The 20,631-nt window shown below is 51.4% G+C and overlaps 1 protein-coding gene across 2 annotated transcripts in view; it reads left to right on the forward strand.

Moving 5' to 3' along the window:
* SSBP3 (single stranded DNA binding protein 3) overlaps positions 1-20,631 on the forward strand; it is a 181,542-nt gene extending 160,911 nt beyond the window's left edge. The window contains exons 9-17 of one of the 2 annotated variants that reach the window (XM_030941629.1): positions 4,001-4,065; positions 5,058-5,106; positions 5,739-5,774; positions 6,292-6,346; positions 7,984-8,054; positions 17,333-17,411; positions 17,666-17,694; positions 17,787-17,888; positions 18,940-19,449. In XM_030941629.1, coding sequence (XP_030797489.1) covers positions 4,001-4,065; positions 5,058-5,106; positions 5,739-5,774; positions 6,292-6,346; positions 7,984-8,054; positions 17,333-17,411; positions 17,666-17,694; positions 17,787-17,888; positions 18,940-18,969 — 516 coding nt within the window. In that variant the 3' untranslated portion in view covers positions 18,970-19,449. Of the gene's footprint in view, positions 1-4,000; positions 4,066-5,057; positions 5,107-5,738; positions 5,775-6,291; positions 6,347-7,983; positions 8,055-17,332; positions 17,412-17,665; positions 17,695-17,786; positions 17,889-18,939 lie in introns of both variants that reach the window. The other variant, XM_030941628.1, reaches the window with a different exon arrangement.

Genomic DNA, 20,631 nt, shown 5'->3' on the forward strand with positions numbered 1-20,631 from the left:
CATAGTGGGCACCTCAAAAGCCTTCTGAGGATGTGGCAGGAGGGAGCAGCAGTCACCACCTCCAGGCTCCAGCCCCAGCCAGCTGCTTGGTCCTTTCTCCCTGCGGACCCGGCAGAGTACAGAGCTGAGACAGTGGTCGGGGCGCCTGCACTGTTCCTGAGTATGGATTAGGCCCTCTGCCCAGGGTCTGGGGCACCCAAGTGGGGACTAGGGTGAGGGGTACAGGCCCCATGAATGTGTCCAGCCCCACAGCTGCACTGGAGGCTCCTCCCCTCTGCCCAGCCGCCCCTGCCCCTGCAGAGTGGTGCCGATGGCAGAGGGATATCTGGTTGGTAACTGACCCTTGCACGGCTTCACCGTCATCACCTCCAGCCATCTGGTGCTGCAGGCAGGCAGGAGCTGGCCAAAGAGGGAGCCCATTTCTACTGAGTCTGAACTTCTAGGCGTTCCTGCCCTATGTGAGAAAACTTCCCTGCAAACCAAATTTCAGCCTGTTACTTGCTTCTGACAACTTTGTGGCCGTGGACATGTCTCTGGCTTTCTGGGCCTCCAAGTTATCATCTGTGAAATGATGAGGTGCAAGTGGCCCTTCAGGGTCTCTGCCTCTATAGGCAGCAGGACTGGTGGAGAAACTCCCTCGAGGAAGCTGCCATGCCAACTCTTGGAGAGGCCCCTGAAGGCTGGGCAGGGCCAGGAGCGACAGGATAGTGCACTCAGAACCTCCCAGCTCAGAGCTGCATACTGCATGTCAGGAGGGCTTTATGGAGTGAGCACCTACTTGTCGTCTCCTCTCACCCCACTCCATGCTGAGACATACCAGGCTTCCGCTCTCGCTGTGAGGTGCAGGCCTTTCTCCTGGATGGGAGAGGCGGCTGCAGTCCTGGAAAAGAACTCTATCTGGAAGACCTCTCTAGTCAGCTGGCCTGTTCACAGAGTGGAGAGAAGGCCCGGGGAGGTGGCAAGCTGCTTGTCCTGGAGCAGCAGGTGGGGAGATGAGGCTGAGATTTGTAGAGGGGATTAGAAAAGGCCCTTTGAGACCCGAGCTTCTGCGATGCTGTGGCAGCATTAGGGCTTTGGTGTTTGCTGTGCTGCTGACATCCCAAATCAGTGCACACCTCCTGGGGCTTACGGGCCACTTCAGAACCATTGTTTCATTTGATCCACTCTCCAGTGCAAGGTTGGAAACACATGGGGCTCTTTGTCCTCATTTTGTAGACAAGGCAGCAGAGCAGAGGGGATTGTGGCTCTAAAGCCAGAGCCATGCTACAGGGCTTTGCCCCAGCTCAGCCACTCACAGCTGCACGGTGGGGTCATCATTCTTCCTCTCTACCTCAGTTTTCTGGTCTCTCAAGTGGGTGGAGGAAAGGGGTCATTGTGACAATTAATTGTAGGCAGTGCACACACAGTCTGTGGCATATCTGGGCATGGAGTAAGCACTGTTGTCATTTGGTGTTTTGCCCATCGTCACCAGCAGGCAGCCAAACCAAGGCCAGCCTTCCTGTGTTCTGACCTCAGGTCTCGAGTTCTGCTCTTTACCCCGTGGTAGAGTGGGCTTGGCCCCAGCACATTCCCCCAAGGCTACCACTGTTTGCTTGAAGCCCGTGCCCTGAGCAGCCGCAGGGTGAGGCAGGCCCTGCCCTCTCTGGCTCTGGGTCTGGCTCTTTGTCAGCCAGCCTAGTATTGCTCCTGTGATCCTCTGCATCTTGTCTGGACATTCTTCTAGACTCCAAGCCCCTCAGTGGCTGAGCAAGCGGAGCAGGTGGCCCCAGGATGCTGAGATCTGGGAGATGATCCCTGGATGCAGAACCCACCATCAGCCCGATACTGGCTTTGTGTGTGTCAGCTCCAGGTCTCCATCTTCCCATTCTGTCCCCCTTCCCACTCGCCTCCCACCAGTTGCTTGGCTAAGCAGACAGAATCTGGGGGCCGGCAGATATATGGGTTTAAATCCTAGCTGTCCATTTGCTCACTGCAACGTGAGGCAAAACTTTCTCCCTCAGACCTTCAGTCTCCTTTTCTGTAAAGTGGGAACAATACCAGCCTCCTGGAGTTTTCATACAGATCAAACGAGAGACTACATAAAGTATGTCATGCACTCCGTAAAGGGCAGTGAATGCTGGCTGTTCCTTTGCCATCAAAATTCCAGCAACCTACTTCAAGTTCTCCTACAAGGGGCAGAGCTTAAGCTGCAGCCAGGCTCCCTTTGGTCTCCATGCATTCCCTTCTTCAGTCCTTCATTGATTGCTTCAGTGTCAGTCTATGCCACTGGGTGCATGGGGCGGGGGGCTATGATCATCAAGACACAGCCCCACCTTCAGAGGGCACTTGGAGTCCACTAGGAGAGATGGGAGATGGACAGACACGTGGCCATGATCAGAACCTAGTGTGGCATGGTGGCAGGGGAGGGAGGTTAGAAGGCATTGTGGGAATAACGGATGGAGTAGTCAGCCCCGAGGGGTGGGGTGTCAGGAGGGCTTCCTAGAGGAGCTGCTGTTGGAGCTGAGTATTGGAGGACAAGTAGGAGCCCGCCATGAGGGGAGCAGGGAAGCGAGGCATGTATGACTGTAGGGAAAATGACACTTGGAGAGAGGGTCACGCGCAACACTGGCCTGGTTATATAGCAAGAGATGCGCGCGGTAAGAGGCCTGGTGCCTGTGACCCACCCTGCTGTGCCTCGGGGCCATCCTGAGCTGAATCTGGACTGCTGGGACGTCGTGAGTTCTGTGTAGACTTCTCTCTCAAACATTGGCTGGGCACAGTGGCTCACACCTGTAATCCCAAAACTTTGTGGGGCTGAAGCAGGAGGATCACTTGAGCCCTGGAGTTTGAGACCAGCCTGGGCAATGAAGTGAGACCCCATCTCTACAAAAAAATTTAAAAATTAGCTGGGCAGGCCGGGCGTGGTGGCTCACGCCTGTAATCCCAGCACTTTGGGAGACCGAGGTGGGTGGATCCTGAGGTAAGGAGTTCGAGACCAGCCTGGCCAACATGGTGAAACCCCATCTCTACTAAAAATACAAAAATTAGCCCAGCAAGGTCGTGGGTGCCTGTAATTCCAGCTACTTGGGAGGCTGAGTAATGAGAATCGCTTGAACCTGGGAGGTGGAGGTTGCAGTGAGCTGAGATTGTGCCATTGCACTCTTGCCTGGGCATCAAGAGTGAGACTTCATCTCAAAAAAAAAAAAAAAAAAAAAAATCATCAAAAAATAGTTGGGCATGGTGGTGCATGACTCTAGTTCCAACTACGTGAGAGGCTCAGGTGGGAGGATAGCTTGAGCCCAGGAGGTCAAGGCTGCAGTGAGCTATGATTGCACTGTTGCACTCCAGCCTAGGCAACAGAACGAGACGCTATCTCAAAACAAACAAACAAACAAAACTCACACACACGTAATGATGATCCCTCTGAGTGCAGAAATGGGGTTTTCTCCGGCTTCCCAGCATCATGTCTGTGAGGGCCTCTGATGCTGACACATGGGTGGGGTAGGACTAACCCGGACCTGGGGCAGATTGGGGTGTCTGTATGTGCTGGGCCTGGGCCTGCACCAGCCCCGGACAGGCTTCTCAGGAGTGTGCGCTCACATCCATATTGACACCCACCCCTCGCCTCCCTGTCTCCTCACCCCAGAGTCTCTTAGTGGATTCCAAGACCAAGTCCATCCCCTCTTACCTGCCTGAGCCCATGGGGAAGGTACAGGATGACATCGTGGGAGCCCAGAGAGGGCAGCAGCTTGCTGGATACCCACATGTTTTCGAGAACTTCATCTTGAAAGCCCTGAAAATGCATTGAATGTTGTGACTGTTCCTCTGTGCTGGCTTGTCATTGTGGTCCCTGCGACTTGGTTCCCACCCACCCCACCGTTTTTGAAAGAATGTATGATTTTTTCTCATCGATTCTTCTCACAGACTAACCCTCTCGCTATGTTTTGTCTGTTTCTCCTCCCTCCTCCTCTCTCTGGTTCCCTTCTCCTTCTCATAGACTGACCCTTGGTTATCGTTGCAGAATTATGGCAGCGGCATGAGACCACCACCCAACTCCCTCGGCCCCGCCATGCCCGGGATTAACATGTAAGGCAAAAACGACCCGGCCAGTGACTCAGCCCATGTCTTCCCCCACTCTCTGCCGGCACCCTGGAGACTCATGATAAGGGGTCATTGCTGGTACCTCTCTGGATCTCAGTCTCCTCCTCGGTAATATGAGGATATTGATGATCCTGGTGATGAGAGCTCAGCCTCATAGAGTGCCTCTGTGTGCTGGGCACAGTTCGGGCATGCTGCGTGCATCAGCTCACCTCATCTTCATGATTACCTATGCCGTGATTACTTTTATTTTTTTTGAGACCGAGTCTCACTCTGTTGCCCAGGCTGGAGTACAGTGGCACAGTCTTGGCCCACTGCAATCTCCCCTCCCAAGTTCAAGCGATTCTCCTGCCTCAGCCTCGTGAGTAGCTGGTAGTACAGGCTCCCGTCAACATGCCTGGCCAATTTTTGTATTTTTAGTTGAGACGGGGTTTCACCATGTTGGCCAGGGTGGTCTCGAACTCCTGACCTCAAATGGTCTGCCCGCCTCGGCCTCCCAAAGTGCTAGGTGTGAGCCACTGCGCCCGGCCCGACGCGGTTATTATCATACCCCCCGTACAGATGAGGTCACCAAGGCACAGAAAGGTGAAGTAACTTGCCCAGGCTCACATACCTTTCAGTGGCAGGGTCAAGAGTGGAACCCCTGGACAGTTCAGCCACTATTCTCTGTGCATTTGTGATCTTTAACCCTGTTGTGAGAATGTGGATTCCTTTCCTAGGAAAATGCACATGCAGAAGGAATTTTACATATATCTAATTTTATATATTTTGAAAAGTTTATCTGTAATTTAAAGCAATTCATAGATTTCCATCCATGAAGTTACCCATTACTGCCCCGAACCAGAAGGCTGTAAACCCCAGGGCTGTAGGAAGGACTTCCTGTTGGTTATTTCAGCCCTTCCCTTCTGCCCCTGCTGCCTCCACCCCTTGGAGTGTACAGCACCTTTTTCATTGTTCACATCTCTTTCTCCCTCTCTCAGGGGCCCGGGAGCTGGCAGACCCTGGCCCAATCCTAACAGTGCTAACTCAGTGAGTACCTAGGTCTGGTGGGGTGATGTTTGTCAGGGGAGGGGTTCTGGGTGCAGGGGAGCTACTGTCCCTAGGTGTAGGTGTCACAGGGAAGGGGAGATGCAGCAGGACTTTCCTGATGCTTCTAGGGAGACGGCCGTGTGGAGATGGAGGCCTGGCAGTCATGTGCAGGGGTCATCAAGGGCTCCACCCCTGCCCTGAAGGAGTAAGCTAAGAACCTGGGCTCAGAGAGTACTGTTGAGAGTGGAGGCCCCTACCCATCTCCTCCTCCCCAGCAGGGCTGGAAGGTGCGGGTAAGGGGCTCAGCACAGGCAGTGGAGTGAAGGCCAGAGGAATGTGGGGTAAAGCTGTTTACTGTCCTCTCAAACCGGAGGGCCTCCTATGTCTTCCCTGTGTCTGTGGCTCCCTCCCAGGATGGGGAGTAAGAGACCAGGGTCTCAGGGTCAGTTCAGTATAGCAGAGAGAACTGGGCTTCAGCCATGTCCCAGCCCTCCCAGGGGAACCAAGCAGGTGGCCAGCTCACTGGGTGGCGATGTCTTTCCTGTGAAGAGTGGGTCATGTCCTCAGGGAGGTTTGGCAGCTGAGGGCACTCAGTGACTCTGACGCGGGGCTCCCTGACATCTTGTTTTTAGATTCCATACTCCTCCTCATCACCTGGTACCTATGTGGTAAGTGTGTGGGTTTGGGGCCTTGTGTTGTCTAGCCACATGGGACTGAGTGTGCAAGAGAACTGCCTGGGGTCCCCGTTTCTTTCCCTTTCACACATTCTTCTGAGTAGAGGTTCTAAACTGCTAGAACTTGCTGTCAATATTCAGTCATCTGTACAGACCCGAGGTGGCCCAGAAATCCCCAAACCAGACCTGGGGGTAGAGTTGCCTTCTGGGGAGCTGGCCAGTGGGCTGCCTGGCATCCACCCGGCCTCTCCAGGGGGCATGCCTGTGAGCACATAATGCAGTCACACACACCCACAGGGGCCTCTTGGTCTGAAGAAAGGTATGGGGGACATCCAAGTCCCCTTCTCAAGCTTAAGTACTTTGTCCCTGAGTGAGCACTGGGGGTGTAGCAAGATGAACAGCGGCTGGGCCCGGGGCAAGCAGTTGCTGCTGACCAGGGTGGGAGGATGCTGGCCCCTCCCCACGTTCGTCACCACTGTGGGCGTCTGATGTCAGTTTTTCTCATCTTCAGGGACCCCCTGGTGGTGGCGGCCCTCCAGGAACACCCATTATGCCCAGTCCCGCAGGTAAGAGCGCTTCAGGGGAAAGTGGAGGGTCTGGTGGTGGGGGGTGGGGCATGTTGCCAGAGAGTCCTGGAGGGAGGGCACTGTTGCAGAGCCAAAGCTTACCAGCCACTCCTTCCTGAGCAGCACATCTTCCACTGGGCATTTAGGGGGCAGGAGTCCCTTGATGACGCTACCCTACTCCTCTTCTCTGATGCGGCTGCATAAAGGACAGGGCTGAGCAGAGCAGTCCGGGAACAGGGGTTCTCATTGTCCTTGAACCCCTCTTGTTGGGAAGAACCCTGTTCGGGGTGGGCATTTCCCCAGATGACTCAAAAAGGGGCTTTGGAGTTCTGGCATCCTGGGACCAGGATTCTGAGGCATGCTACCTTTCGAGTTTCCATAGCTCCTGGCTTCTGGTCCTCTATATAGGAGATCCCTTCTCTCCTTTTTGCTTTTTTGAGGCGGAGTCTCGCTCTGTCACCCAGGCTGGAGTGCAATGGTGTAATCTCCGCTCACTGCAACCTCCACCTCCTGGGCTCAAGCAATTCTCCTGTCTCAGCCTCCCGTGTAGCTGGGATTACAGACATGCACCACCATGCCCAGCTAATTTTTGTATTTTTAGTAGAGATGGGGTTTCACCATGTTACCCAGACTGGCCTTGAACTCCTGACCTCAGGTGATCCACCCACCTCAGCCTCCCAAAGTGCTGGGATTACAGGCGTGAGCCACCGCACCCAGCCCTCCCTGTTTCTTAAACAAAAGAGGGCATGCGTGCACACACGTGGGCATGTGCGCACACACGCGCGCGCACACACACACACAGCATCACAGTTATGTTTCTTTCCCAGCTAAGAATAGCGTACCAGCCAGCTAGAAGGAATTCAACATACGATCCTTACCCACCCCAAAAATAAAAAGTGAGAGGTAGCTGGATTTCTGCCCAAGAATTACGGTGCCTGCTCCTGATAGAAACGTTTTAGCTGGAGACTTTTTTTGGCTAATTGGGGAAATGGAGGGGACTCTCCCCCGCCCCCTCCCCTCCTCGGCTCCCCATAGCAGGGAAGCTGCTTGGCTGCAGGGGTGGAGCTGGCCGCAGCCGGGATCCTGGGCTCCCGCTCCGGCTGTCTCTTTCTGCTGCTGCATTTTGATGAGCTGCATGACCTACATTCCGACTGGGCCACATGCACCCACTCCATATGTGAATGTGTCTCCAGCCCCATCCCTGCCTCTCCCTCCTGCCCCATCAGCCTGGCAGGGTGGCCTCTGGGTAATTTGCCACGTTTCCCTTTCCCTGATTTGATTAAAACCACTTTGTAGGGTCGTGGGGGGAGAGCACAGGTCGTGGTTCTGCTGCCCCCATGTTGTCCCAGGCAGTGTCTGGGGACCAGATTTGGTGTAGGGTGGGGAGACAAGAATTTGAACCTGTAATCCCCCTGTGCCGTGTCCACACTGCTGGGGTTGAGTGGTTTTCACAGTTGAATTTTCTGTGATTAAAAACTTTGTGAATCTTCATTAAATACAAATTAGCCAGAAAATGGTGGTACTTAGAGGAAATTTTAGGTGATAAAATACAAAAGAATGAGTTCAAGTGCCATGAGTTTGTTTTAATTAAGAAACGAATTAATCACCCTGACTTGTGGGTTTCCACTGTTCTACAGATTCAACAAATTCCAGTGACAACATCTACACAATGATTAATCCGGTGCCGCCTGGAGGCAGCCGGTCCAACGTAAGTCTGCTTTCTAATAATTTACATATCAGACACCATAACAAATCATAATTAACTTCATCAGCTGAGGGGAAAGCAAGTTTAATTGATTTCAGCCATTTGTTACCAAAGATGAATAAAATAAACCGTCAGAAAAGTGATTAACTCTTGGGCAACTCAGTTCCCATTTCATAGGCAGCAGGGGGTGGGAGAGGAAGGGGTGGGACGATACCCACCCTCTGGTTAGAGCCAGGGTGCGGGCTGTGCTGCTGGGACTTGCCACCTCCTGCCGTGCCGGTGGGGGAAGGGCCAGACTGCAGGTGGGGTCTGGCCTGGTCTCTGCCCAGCTGACTGGCTATGCTGGCCCGGGCAATCCTTCTCCTCCTGGGCCTGTTTCTGGGGCTGTAGAGCTGAGGGTGGAGCCAGCAGCAAAGGGACATGGCTCGCTGGGGGACCTGCCTGCCTGTGCTGCTGCCAGGAGCTCTGGAACTCCAATACCTGGCAGCTTCTTTGCCTCTCAGAGTTGCAGCCCTTGGGTGATGTTGCAGCTCACATTTCCCCATTTCTGATTCCTTGTCCTACTTCCTTCTGTGTCTCCTGCACCCACTGGATGGGACTTGGTTAGTCAGCTGCAGCCTGTCTCCTCACCCAGCAGGAGTTCCCTGAGGACAGGGCCTGATCTGCTTCCCCTCCACAGGCAACCCTTCCATTCCAATTCCTTCCCTTCCTCCTCCATGCAGGCCTCAGGTGAACCTGTTCAGCCTTGCCCCTCCAGGAGCTCAGGGTCTGGAAAGAAGGTCTATGGACTGTAGAGCCAGAGAGTGGGCCTGGGGCCTCAAATAGCGAGGCTTTGGTCTGGTTGAGGGGGTGGGGCCTTTTGGGGCACTCTGGTTTTGTTGGCTTTGTTCCTGAGGTGACACCCGGATCACCCCACATGTTAAACCCCAAACATGGGCTGCCCCGTGCTGGATATTGCCTACATTTTCTCTCCCAGCAGCCCTCTGAGGGAGGGTCTCTGGCCTGCCTCCTTCGCCAGGGTCCTCACTGGTGTGACCAAGCATCTGGCTTTTAACACTAAAAGCCATACATCCTGAGGAATCCCAGGACACAAAAAGTCATGGGTTTTGTCAGTGATGCAGAAGGTTGGGTGGAAAGTATAAAACCCACACAGAGGGATGACAACACTGTTTCTAGCATCGGATGGAAATGGCGTAGACGATCTGCCTTGAGTGGTCACTGCCGCCATGTTTCCTGATGTGGATGCTGGCACCAGGATTTGTGATTCACCATGGATCACATCACTCAGGCTGCAACTCCGTCACCGCAGTCATGCACGTTAGCGGCGCCCGCCTAGGAGTCTGCTGCAGATTGATTCACCGTGGATCACGTCACTCAGGCCGCAACTCCGTCACCGCAGTCATGCACATTAGCGGCGCCCGCCTAGGAGTCTGCTGCAGATTGATTCACCGTGGATCACGTCACTCAGGCCGCAACTCCGTCACCGCAGTCATGCACGTTAGCGGCGCCCGCCTAGGAGTCTGCTGCAGATTGATTCACCATGGATCACGTCACTCAGGCCGCAACTCCGTCACCGCAGTCATGCACGTTAGCGGCGCCCGCCTAGGAGTCTGCTGCAGATTGATTCACCGTGGATCACGTCACTCAGGCCGCAACTCCGTCACCGCAGTCATGCACGTTAGCGGCGCCCGCCTAGGAGTCTGCTGCAGATTGATTCACCGTGGATCACGTCACTCAGGCTGCAACTCCGTCACCGCAGTCATGCACGTTAGCGGCGCCCGCCTAGGAGTCTGCTGCAGATTGATTCACCGTGGATCACGTCACTCAGGCTGCAACTCCGTCACCGCAGTCATGCACGTTAGCGGCGCCCGCCTAGGAGTCTGCTGCAGATTGATTCACCGTGGATCACGTCACTCAGGCTGCAACTCCGTCACCGCAGTCATGCACGTTAGCGGCGCCCGCCTAGGAGTCTGCTGCAGATTGATTCACCGTGGATCACGTCACTCAGGCTGCAACTCCGTCACCGCAGTCATGCACGTTAGTGGCGCCCGCCTAGGAGTCTGCTGCAGATTGATTCACCGTGGATCACGTCACTCAGGCTGCAACTCCGTCACCGCAGTCATGCACGTTAGCGGCGCCCGCCTAGGAGTCTGCTGCAGATTGATTCACCGTGGATCACATCACTCAGGCCGCAACTCCGTCACTGCAGTCATGCACGTTAGCGGCGCCCGCCTAGGAGTCTGCTGCAGATTCAGTGTTGGGCTTTTTGTCTAGACGGTGCTGGTTTCAGTTCTGACGTTGTGAATGTTGTGACCGTATTTCCTAAGAGTTCAGATGATGGGAATGAGAACGGTGACAATGCCAGCACCAGCGTGACCCAGGCATCACTGGGAAATAAGTTTAAATGACCATGTGACCAAGGACACACACAACTGGATTAGGGAGGAAAGAATCCAAACAAAATGTACTGCGCGGTGTGCAGAAAAGAATGCGGGATTGGGCTTGTGGAGAAGGGGAGATGGAGGCACATTGGACATTGAGTCTCTCAAGTCTGAGGCATATCTTTCTAAATCAAGATTTTTTTGACCTCCAAAGAGACAGCAGTTCTCAGTCAAAATCAGCGGTTGCGGAATTAGCTTGGGCGTACTCCTTGAATGGACCCCATTATCATCTTGTTCCCTTGATTGCACTGCAAACCAAGGAGGTTACATTTCCCGATTCGGAGGTTACAACCTAAAAGTCCTGTGTGTGAACCAAAGGAAAGAGGGACTTTCGGTAACAGATGCATTGCCCTTTACAGTAGTGCTGACCCTGTCTGATCCTTCCAACAGTCATGCTTCCGAGAGCATTGAAGGTGTGCCTCGAGTCATGGCGACAGGTTTCCTCTAGCTCTTAGGGTATGTTGATTTGAAAACTGGAGTTTCAAATCATCTTCTCGATTTCTGTGAAGATTTTAGTGAAGCCACTGAAGACGTAAGAGATTGTTCTCTTGTCCAAATACAACCTAGACTTTGCTCATTTATCTACATATTTGGCAGACAGTACACAGTTAATTTGAGCAAATTTCATTTAGTCCATAAGCTTCTTACCAATGAAAATGAAAACATCTTACCTGCTAAATGTTCACACCTTGTGCCCAACACTGTCACAAAGGGGTGTAATTTGCTTACCTGTGATACCAGCTTTCATAATGAAAGTTTTGGGTCACTTTTCAATTTCCTCAAAACATGCCGAAGCACTTAATGAGATCTTTGACTTTACAGACAGGAGAATGCCTCAGACATTTCCACAAGATGACTATCATTGCTGGCCATAGAAAAGATGTTAAAACGTTGGCTTGCCGTGGAAACTGCTATTTTTTAAAGTGCGAGACAAGAAGGATGTCCTTCTCTAATTTGGAAATGCATTGAGATGAGAATGGAAAAAGGAATTACAATAAAATAGAGGCCAGGCACGGTGGCTCATGCCTGTAATCCGAGCACTTTGGGAGGCCAAGGTGGGAGGATCACTTAAAGCCACGAATTCAAGACCAACCTGGATAACAAAGCAACACATTCTCACCATCTCAGCAACAAAAAAATAAAAATAAAAAATAAATACATAGGCTGGGTACAGTGGCTCACACCTGTAATCCCAGTACTTTAGGAGGCCGAGGTGATCAGATCACTTGGGATCCATCAGGAGTTCAAGACCAGCCTGGCCAACATAGTAAAACACCATGTCTACTAAAAATACAAAAATTAGCTAGGTGTGGTGGTGCATGTCTGTAGTCCCAGCCACTCAGGAGGCTGAGGCAGGAAAATCACTTGAGCCTGGGAGGTGGAGGTTGCAGTGAGCCACGATCACGCCACTGCACTCTAGCCTGGGTGACAGAGTGAGACTCCGTTTCAAAAAAGAAACATAAATACATAAAAAATAAAATAGAAATGTATATAGTGTTTCGCCAGTACTGTCTGATGCTTCTTAAGGAGCCCCGAGGAGCCTAGATAGGGCTAGCCAGCCACACGTGGATTGTTGGGTATCACGGGGAGGGGGCCACAAAAACTCATATAGCAGAAATAATGACCCGTTTAATGCTTGAGAACTCAAAAAATGTCACCAGAAAAGGCAGTCAAGTTAAATAGGAGTTTCTCAATTTCTTCATTAAAACTGTAACATATTTGGATTCCAGCTTGGGTTTTGCAACTTCAGATTACCTCTGTGCTTTAAAATCATTTTTTATAATTTATAACATTATCCAGTGTGCTTTGGAGTGTTAAAAAATGATGAATATCTGGCCAGGCGTAGTGGCTCATGCCTGTAATCCCAGCACTTTGGGAGGCTGAGGTGAGAGAATCACTTGAGGTCAGGAGTTCTAGTTTGACCAACATGGTGAAACCCTGTTTCTACTAAAAATATGAAAATTAGCCAGGCGTGGTGGCTGGTGCCTGTAATCCCAGCTACTCGGGAGGCTGAGGCAGGAGAAGCACTTGAACCTGGGAGGCGGAGGTTGCAGTGAGCTGAGATTGCAACGCTGCACTCCAGCCTGGGTGACAGAGTGAGACTCTGTCTCGAGAAAAAAAAAAAAAAAGCGGGCATGGTGGCACACACCTGTAGTCCCAGCTACTCAGGAGGCTGAATCAGGAGAATCGTTTGAACCTGGGAGGTGGAGGTTGCAGTGAGCAGAGATCATGCCATTGCACTCCAGCCTGGGCAGCAGAGCGAGACTCTGTCTCAAAAAAAAAAAAAAGAAAGATGGGCATCTTAGACAGGGATAGCCCATCTGATGAATTACAGATGTAAAGGCCTGACTGACAAGCAGCTGGTCCACCAAAGCCAGCCCCTGGACAAAAACGGATGGACATCTTTGGAGAGCTGGACGTGAATTCCTACAAGTCCCAAAACCTGTGCTTATAAATAAAACCCAAAGTACTTTGTGTGCAAGGGTTGTGTGGAGAGGATATTTAGTTTGGTGTTATCGTGTTAGGTTGACACCAGGAGTCAGTGTAACATGGGCTTTGAATAAACAGAGTGACAAGTCAAATGGGTTTTAAGTTTGACTTTATTCAGTTTTACCAGTGCATTTAAAAGAAAGGTGTTCTAAGTTGGGTGCAGTGGTGTATGCCTGTAGTCAGCTACGTGGGAGACTGAAACAGGAGGATTGTTTGAGCCCAGGAATTTAAGGCTGCAGTGAGCCATGATCATGCCACTGCACTCCAGCCTGGATAACACAGCCAGACTCCATCTTTTTTTTTTTTTTTTTTTTTTTAAAAAGGCTGTCCTAAAGGCTATGAAGGCTTCAGGCAATTCAGAGACCAGTGGGAAAGGAAGCAGAGCAGAATGTTCTAATGTATCCTGAGGCAGAAAGAAACATTTTTTATTTAAATATTAGTAATGTTTGTTTCATTAATCCTATTGTGTTGTGTTATGTTTGTTTATTTAGAGATAGGGTCTCTGTCACCCAGTCTAGAGGGCAGTGTCACAGTCATGGCTCACTGCAGCTTCAGCATCTGGGGCTCAAGGGATCCCTCCCACCACAGCCTCCTGAGTAGCTGGGACTACAGGCATGTGCCACCACGCCCAGCTAATTTTATTTGTTGTTGTAGAGATGAGGTCTCACTATGTCGCCCAGGATGTTCTTGAACTCCTGGGCTCAGGAGATCCTCCTGCCTCAGCCTCCCAAAGGGATTACAGGTGTGAGCCACCACGCTTGGCCTATGTTTTATTTTTTAAAAACGTAAATAATAAGCCAGGTGCAGTGGCTCGAGCCTGTAGTCCCAGCTACTCAGGAGGCTGAGGCAGTAGATCACTTGAGCGTACTCTAGCTTGGGTGACAGAGCAAGACTTCGTCTCTAAAAAATAAAATAATTAATGTAATATAGCCTGTCAAATTTAAGTATTCCAATAAAAAGTTATTTCTCAGAGGACAGAAACGTTATAAAAATATTAATATTTTTTTCTCATGCATATCAATCATTTAACTAGTCCACCTTCTAATTGCTACTAATTGCTGCTGTTAACTAGTTCCTATTGTTGTTTACATAATAGCATTAATATAATGGAAAAGTAAATAATACGGAATAAATGATGCTGAGACAACTGAATATCCACATGTGGACAAATGAGATTGAACTGTATCTTTACAGCAGCACACAAAAGTTAAAGTAGATTATAGGGGGCCGGGCATGGTGGCTCACACCTATAATCCTAGCACTTTGGGAGGCTGAAACAGGTGGATCATTTGAGGTCGGGAGTTCGAGACCAGCTTGGCCAACGTGGTGAAACCCCATCTGTACTAAAAATACAAAATTAGCCGGGTATAGTGGTGCGTGCCTGTAGTCCCAGCTACTCTGGAGGCTGAGGCAGGAGAATCGCTTGAACCCAGGAGGCAGAGGTTGCAGTGAGCCAAGATCACACCACTGCACTCCAGCCTGGCCGACAGAGTGAGACACCATCTCAAAAATAAATTAAAAAATAAAAGTAGACCATAGATCTAAATGTTAGAGCTAAAACTCCAAAACACTTGAAGTAAACACAGGAGTCAATCTTTATGACCTGAGTTAAGCGAAGCCTTCTTAGACGCAAGCCCAAAAGCACAAGTAGCAAAAGAAAAAAGTAGACAAACTGGACTTCATAGGAGGTTAAGATTTGTGCTTCAGAGGTGTCAAGGAAGTAAAAACAAACCACAGAATGGAGTAAATATTGGCAAATCAGGTATCTGATAAGGGACTTGAATTCAAAATACATAACTCTGAGAAAAACTCAATAACAACCCAATTTAAAAATGGACAAGGATATAAATGAACATTTCTCCAGAAATTACAAATAGCCAGTAAGTACATGAGAAGATGCTCAGCGTCGTTAGTCATTAGGAAATGCAAATCAAAACCACAGTGAGATAGCACTTCACACCCGCTAGGACGACTGTAGTAAAAAAGACAGATAATGACTGGTGTTGGCGAGGGTGTGGAAGCACTGGAACTCTCAGAGCTGCTGGTGGGAATGTAAAATGGCACAGCTGCTTTGTTAAACAGCTTCACGTTTCCTTGAAAGATCAGACAACCTAGTGATGTCCGCTGTGATAAGAGAATTGGGTTACCCTATGACCCAGCAGTTCTCCTAGGGATCTGCCCAAGAGAAATGAAAACGTATGTCCACACGGCAGCTGGTACATCAGTGTCATTAGTGTCATAATAGCCAAACAGTGAAAACAACCTGAACGTTCCCTCCGCTGATGAATGGATCAATGAAATGTGGTATATCCATACGGTGGACTACTTTTTGTTCATAGGAAGGACTAAAGTACTGATTCACGTGACAACACTGATGAACCTTGAAAACATGCTAAGTGAAAGAAACCAGCTACAAAAGCTCACATGATTCTGTGTATATGACATGTCCAGGATAGGCAAATCCGTGGAGACGGAAAGTAGATGAGTGTTTGCCTGGGGCCGGGGATCGGAGGGGGATGGAAATGACTGCAGTCGGGTACAGGATTTCTTTCTGAGGTTATGGAAACGTTCAAAATTGGTTGTGGTGATGGTTGCACAACCCTGTAACTATACTGAAAACCACTGAATTGTATACTTTACATGGATCAGTTGTATGCCATGTGAATTATATCTCAATAAAACTGTTAAGATAATACACAAAGTATACAACAATATGTCATTTTGAAGAAATATCAGTTTCTTAATACATTGATGTTAATGACATATTCATGTTATAGTAATGACATACATATGCATAATTCTGTATTATCATGTTTGGGGATTTTTGGGGTCTGGCATGGCTGTGTCCTGGGTTGACTCCCTAGAAAGCTGGTTACTTTCATCCTCCCATCACTTGGGTTAATAAGCATGAAATTTGTTGCTAGATGGCAAAATGTTCCCAAAAGCCTGTGAGCTGCTTTGGTCGGGGGTCCACTGGAGAGGCAAGGATGCACCGCCCTTCCCCTGGTCTGGGTGGGCACAGGGAAGCAGCTCATACCCTAGCTGTGCCCCTGCAGCCTGGTCACAGCCTTACCCTTTACACCCTTTTGTGCTCTGGCATCCCATGCTGCCACCCACTTGGTAGCCTTCTGCTCATGTGGGACCCCTGCCTAGAGTGACTTCCGCGATGGGCTCTGCCTGCCCAGATTTCACCCCTCAATTTTGTTGATGTTCTCCTCCTCCTCCAGGCAGCCAGTTCTGATTTCTCTGCCTTGCTCTGAAGCCACAGCTGTACTTTGCAGCTGTCTTTGGAAGTCAGCATCTCTGTCCTCAGTTGGGTATCTGTGAGCTGCTCCTCTGGGCTGGGGCTCAGGTGTGACTCAGCTCTGCGTCTGCGGTGCCCAATCCCGGCCAGGTGCCAAACAGCCCTCTATTCCGCCACCTCCACTCCCTTCCCACTAGATGCAGATCCAGTCTGCATCGCAGGGCCCTGGCGCTCCAGGCTGGGCTCAGCCACCCTCCCCAGCCCTGTGACTCGTGGCTGTGGGATGTGACCTTTCTGGCCTTCCTTTCCGAGATGGGTTTGATCGTTCCAGATAGGCCTGCGGGTGGGTAGAATCGACTCTTATCTCCAAGTCCCCATCTGCCACACCATCAGTTCTGCATGGGAGCCTCATTAGTGACCTCCCACCACCACCCCACAGTCCCAGGATGCCATGCGGTCCCTCCTAGGCCAGTGCCCTAGCTCCCTCTTCCCCCCACTCATCAAACCCCACCTCTTCTTACCGCCCAGCCCCAGGAAACATTCATTTCTAACTTCTTCCTTTTGTTAGCTTGGAGAGGGCCAGCATGATGGTTCCAGGCCTGCTGCCAGGTTCCAGTCCCAGCTCCTCCACTTCCAGCCTCTGGGACCTCAAGCAAAGTGTTTCCTCTCAGTGCTTGTTTCCTCACCCGTGAAGTGGGGATGAGAAGCACTGGTGTTTTGGTCCCTGGCCTGACACGGTCAGAGAGCTGTCCACATGTGCCTCTGTCTGGGGAACCACACCCTCCACATGGGGGATGGAGAGGGCCCTGTGGTGGGATCTGAGAGGCTCAGATTGAAAGCTGCATCTGCGTGGAGCTGGGTGGCAGCGGGCCAGTCCCTCTCCCTCACCTGGGTCATTGGAATGAGCACCTCTGCCCTGCAGCTCGGAGGGCTGAGGTGAGGAGCCTGGCCCAGCTGCCAGGCAGGACATGTCCGAGTGTGAGCAGAGCCTCCTGGAGCAGGGGTTCCCCAGGGCCAGGACTCTGGCGCGGCTGTAGCCCCCTGCTTGTGAGGGGTGCAGAGGGCCTGGGCCCGCTGAGCTGCCATGCCCTGTGCTTCTTCCCCAGTTCCCGATGGGTCCCGGCTCAGACGGTCCGATGGGCGGCATGGGCGGCATGGAGCCACACCACATGAATGGATCGTTAGGTGAGTGGCCCCTGCCCTCACCATGCCCCACCCTGCTGAGGCAACCAGCTGTGTGCTTCAGCTCCTGGCTCAGCTGGGCTTGGTACACAGCTCTGGCCTGCCTTGGCTGGGCACACAGGAAGATCCTGAGAGGGATGCCACACAGAAAGTCCTCTGCACAGTGTGGGACTGGGATGGAAGGGCTTAGAGGCCTGGGGAGACCACTCTGTGGAAGAGCAAGCAAGAAACTGAATGGGATTATTTTTTCTTTCCAGGGTCAGGTGACATAGACGGACTTCCAAAAGTGAGTGTGCACTCGGTCTCCCTGGTGGCGCCCCATCTGTGTGGGCAGGTTGTTGGGGACACAGGCGCTCACCTCCTCTCCTCTTTCTACAGAATTCTCCTAACAACATAAGTGGCATTAGCAATCCTCCAGGCACCCCTCGAGATGACGGCGAGCTAGGAGGGAATTTCCTCCACTCCTTTCAGAACGACAATGTAAGCCTCGCCCCCTGCCCGCTGCTCTTGTCCCCACGGCCTGGACTCTTACCTAACAAGTTGCGAGCTACAGAGCCGGGCTGCAGCCTGCCAGCTGAGCTGGTGGCCATGTTAGGGGCTCTCCACCTCAGTTATTTTTTTAGCAGAAGCGTGCAGCCTTGACGCTGCCCTGAGACTGCCTGCTGGTGGGGCCTTCTGGAGGCAGCTCAGTGCAGGCTGGATGCCTCTGGCACTAATTAAGCTGATAGGACCGGGAGAGCCCTGGGCTGAGGGAGTTGGGGTCCATTTCCATCTGTCCAGTGGGAAAAGGTTCATGCAGCCCGTGATTTTCAGGGCTCTCAACACAGAGCGGGGTTGGCTGTCTGCTTTCTGTAGTGGGCTTCTGCGTGCATTCTCATTTGAAGAAAGAGTGTTATGATTAAGCAGCTTTCAAGAACCCCAGACTGCCAACCCAGGCAACATGGCGAAACCTCATCTCTACACAAAAATACAAAAATTAGCTGGGTGTAGTGTTGCATGCCTGTAGTCCCAGCTACTTAGGCTAAGGCGGGAGAATTGCTTGAGCCCAGGAGGTTGAGGCTGCTGTGAGCCTTGATCGCACCACTGCCTGAGTGACAGAGTGAGACCCTGTCTCAAAAACAAAAACAGAAAGAACCCCAGACTGGCCCCACCCCAGGGCACCCTGGCTGTGCTCTGGCTCATCAAAGCCCAGTTCCCTGCAGTCTGCAAGGGGCAGAGGCTGTGACTGCCCTTGGAGAGAAGAGAATGACTCAGACAAGGGCAGGAGCAGGGGAGGCACCGTCAGCTGCCATAGTTCCCAACAGAAGGGCAGGCTGGCACTGAGAAGTGGCTCTTAGCTCCCACCTCCTGGCCCTTATCCTGCCTTGCCGGCCCCCTGCCCACTCCATGCCACCATGCACCCCTCAGCCCAACCACAGCCCCAAATGAGCCCTGCTCAGTTCTGTGCAGTCAAACCAGGCTCTTGGCACCTCAGTGTGTCAACAGCCTCCCCACAATCCTCACCCCCTCCTTCTCTGCTTCTCCCTTCCAGTATTCTCCAAGCATGACGATGAGTGTGTGATCCCCCCTTCTCCGAGACGCTGAGAGAGCGGGCATTGCAGGCGGGAAGATGCCAGAAATTATGCAAGAAGTGAGGTGTCATTATCCAGGAGCTGGTGGGGAGGGCATCTCCCTGCTCCCCTCAACCTCCTCCCACCCCATCCACGCCCCCCACCTTTCCCAATTTTAGTTTCATGCAATAAAAAGGCCGAACTTTTTATTCCATAAAACATGAAGGACAAAACTCAAAAATGTATTTCAAGTCAGTGACCAGAAAAATCCCACCCCTTGCCCTTTCCCCAAAGGACCTTTTCCGTACACGACACTTTTTTGTTTTTTGTTTGGGGTTTTACCGTTGTTGGGATTTTTTTATTTGTTTTCGGGGGGGGGGGTTTGGGGGAAAATTTTTTTAAATGGAAGCTTCTAGCAAGCCCCCCACCTCAATCAACCTCTATGCTTTCTTCTTAAAAAAAAAAAAAAAAAAAAAAAAAAAAAAGAAAAACCAGAAGCCCTGCTGTCTGTCTGTCCCCAAGCCCTTCCACCAGAAAAGCTAGTCTAGGTGTGAGAGCCCACATTGTCTGTAGCCATCAAAAATAATAATAATAAACTGGACAGTTTACAATCGGTGGTTTCTTTCAAAAGGCCTTTTTTGGAAAGAAGAAAAGGCAGTCACCGTTTTCCACGTGGGGTTTTGGTTTGTGCAACAGGCAGGGGAGGAGCGGGAACGCGTTTGTTCTAGCTTGATTTCTACGGCAACAGCAGCGGCACGCTTGGACCCCAGAACCCGGCACCCTCATCCTGTGGCCAGAGGGGCCAGACCACCGACCCCTTTCAGGATTCTACCATAGCCCAGCCTGTCGCCGTGACCCGGTGGCATGCACTGTTCCCAGGATGCCTTCCTCCTCCTCTCCTGGACCTCCCAGCCCCTCCTCCGCCCCCACCCCAGTCTTCCCAGTGAGAATCCTGCCAGCTGGGTGGTGGCCTGACGCAGAGTAGGAGAGGCTGCCACTGACAGGATGGCTATGACCTGGGACATGGAAACAGTGGCCTCCACGTTCTGGTCCCGACATCCTCGCATCAGCGTCATCATGTGCACCGGCTGGGGGGCTCGAGTTCCGGTTTTCTTTTTCTCTTCACTTGTCCTTTCTCAAAGATGGGATACTGACCAGAACTGCTCTGTATATGCTTGGGACTGGATGGAAAGACTTTGGAGCAGCTGTGGGGGGTGGGGGGACACCGACAACCAAACAGACGTGCTGTCTCCGGTCCTGTTTTTATTTTCAAAAACCAACAAGCCCGACGGTGGAGCCTGTCCCCTCCCGGGAGGGTGCTCATGGCCCCGCTCACCTCATCACCCCACAGAAACCTTTGTGTCTTGCCCTGGAAGACACCCGAATTCTTTGTACATTGACATGCCCTTCTCCTTCCTCCCTCCCCTGTAGCTGGTCTTTGTTTTACTCCCTCCCTTTCTGATCCATGTATATCATATTATGTGAGATATCATCTGCCTGAAAAAAGACTTTGTGCGGATTATTGGGAACATTGTAGCTGTTTCTGTGTTTTTTCTTACCTTGTAGTCTGGTTCTGAATTAAGAGAGGAAAAAAAAAAGTAATTATGATACATTGTAGTTTGTGTACGATATATGTTGATAACGTTTTATTAAAGGGACATCTTTTTTCCGCA

The sequence above is a fragment of the Rhinopithecus roxellana genome, chromosome 12 (assembly GCF_007565055.1).
Source record: "Rhinopithecus roxellana isolate Shanxi Qingling chromosome 12, ASM756505v1, whole genome shotgun sequence".
NCBI lineage: Eukaryota > Metazoa > Chordata > Mammalia > Primates > Cercopithecidae > Rhinopithecus > Rhinopithecus roxellana.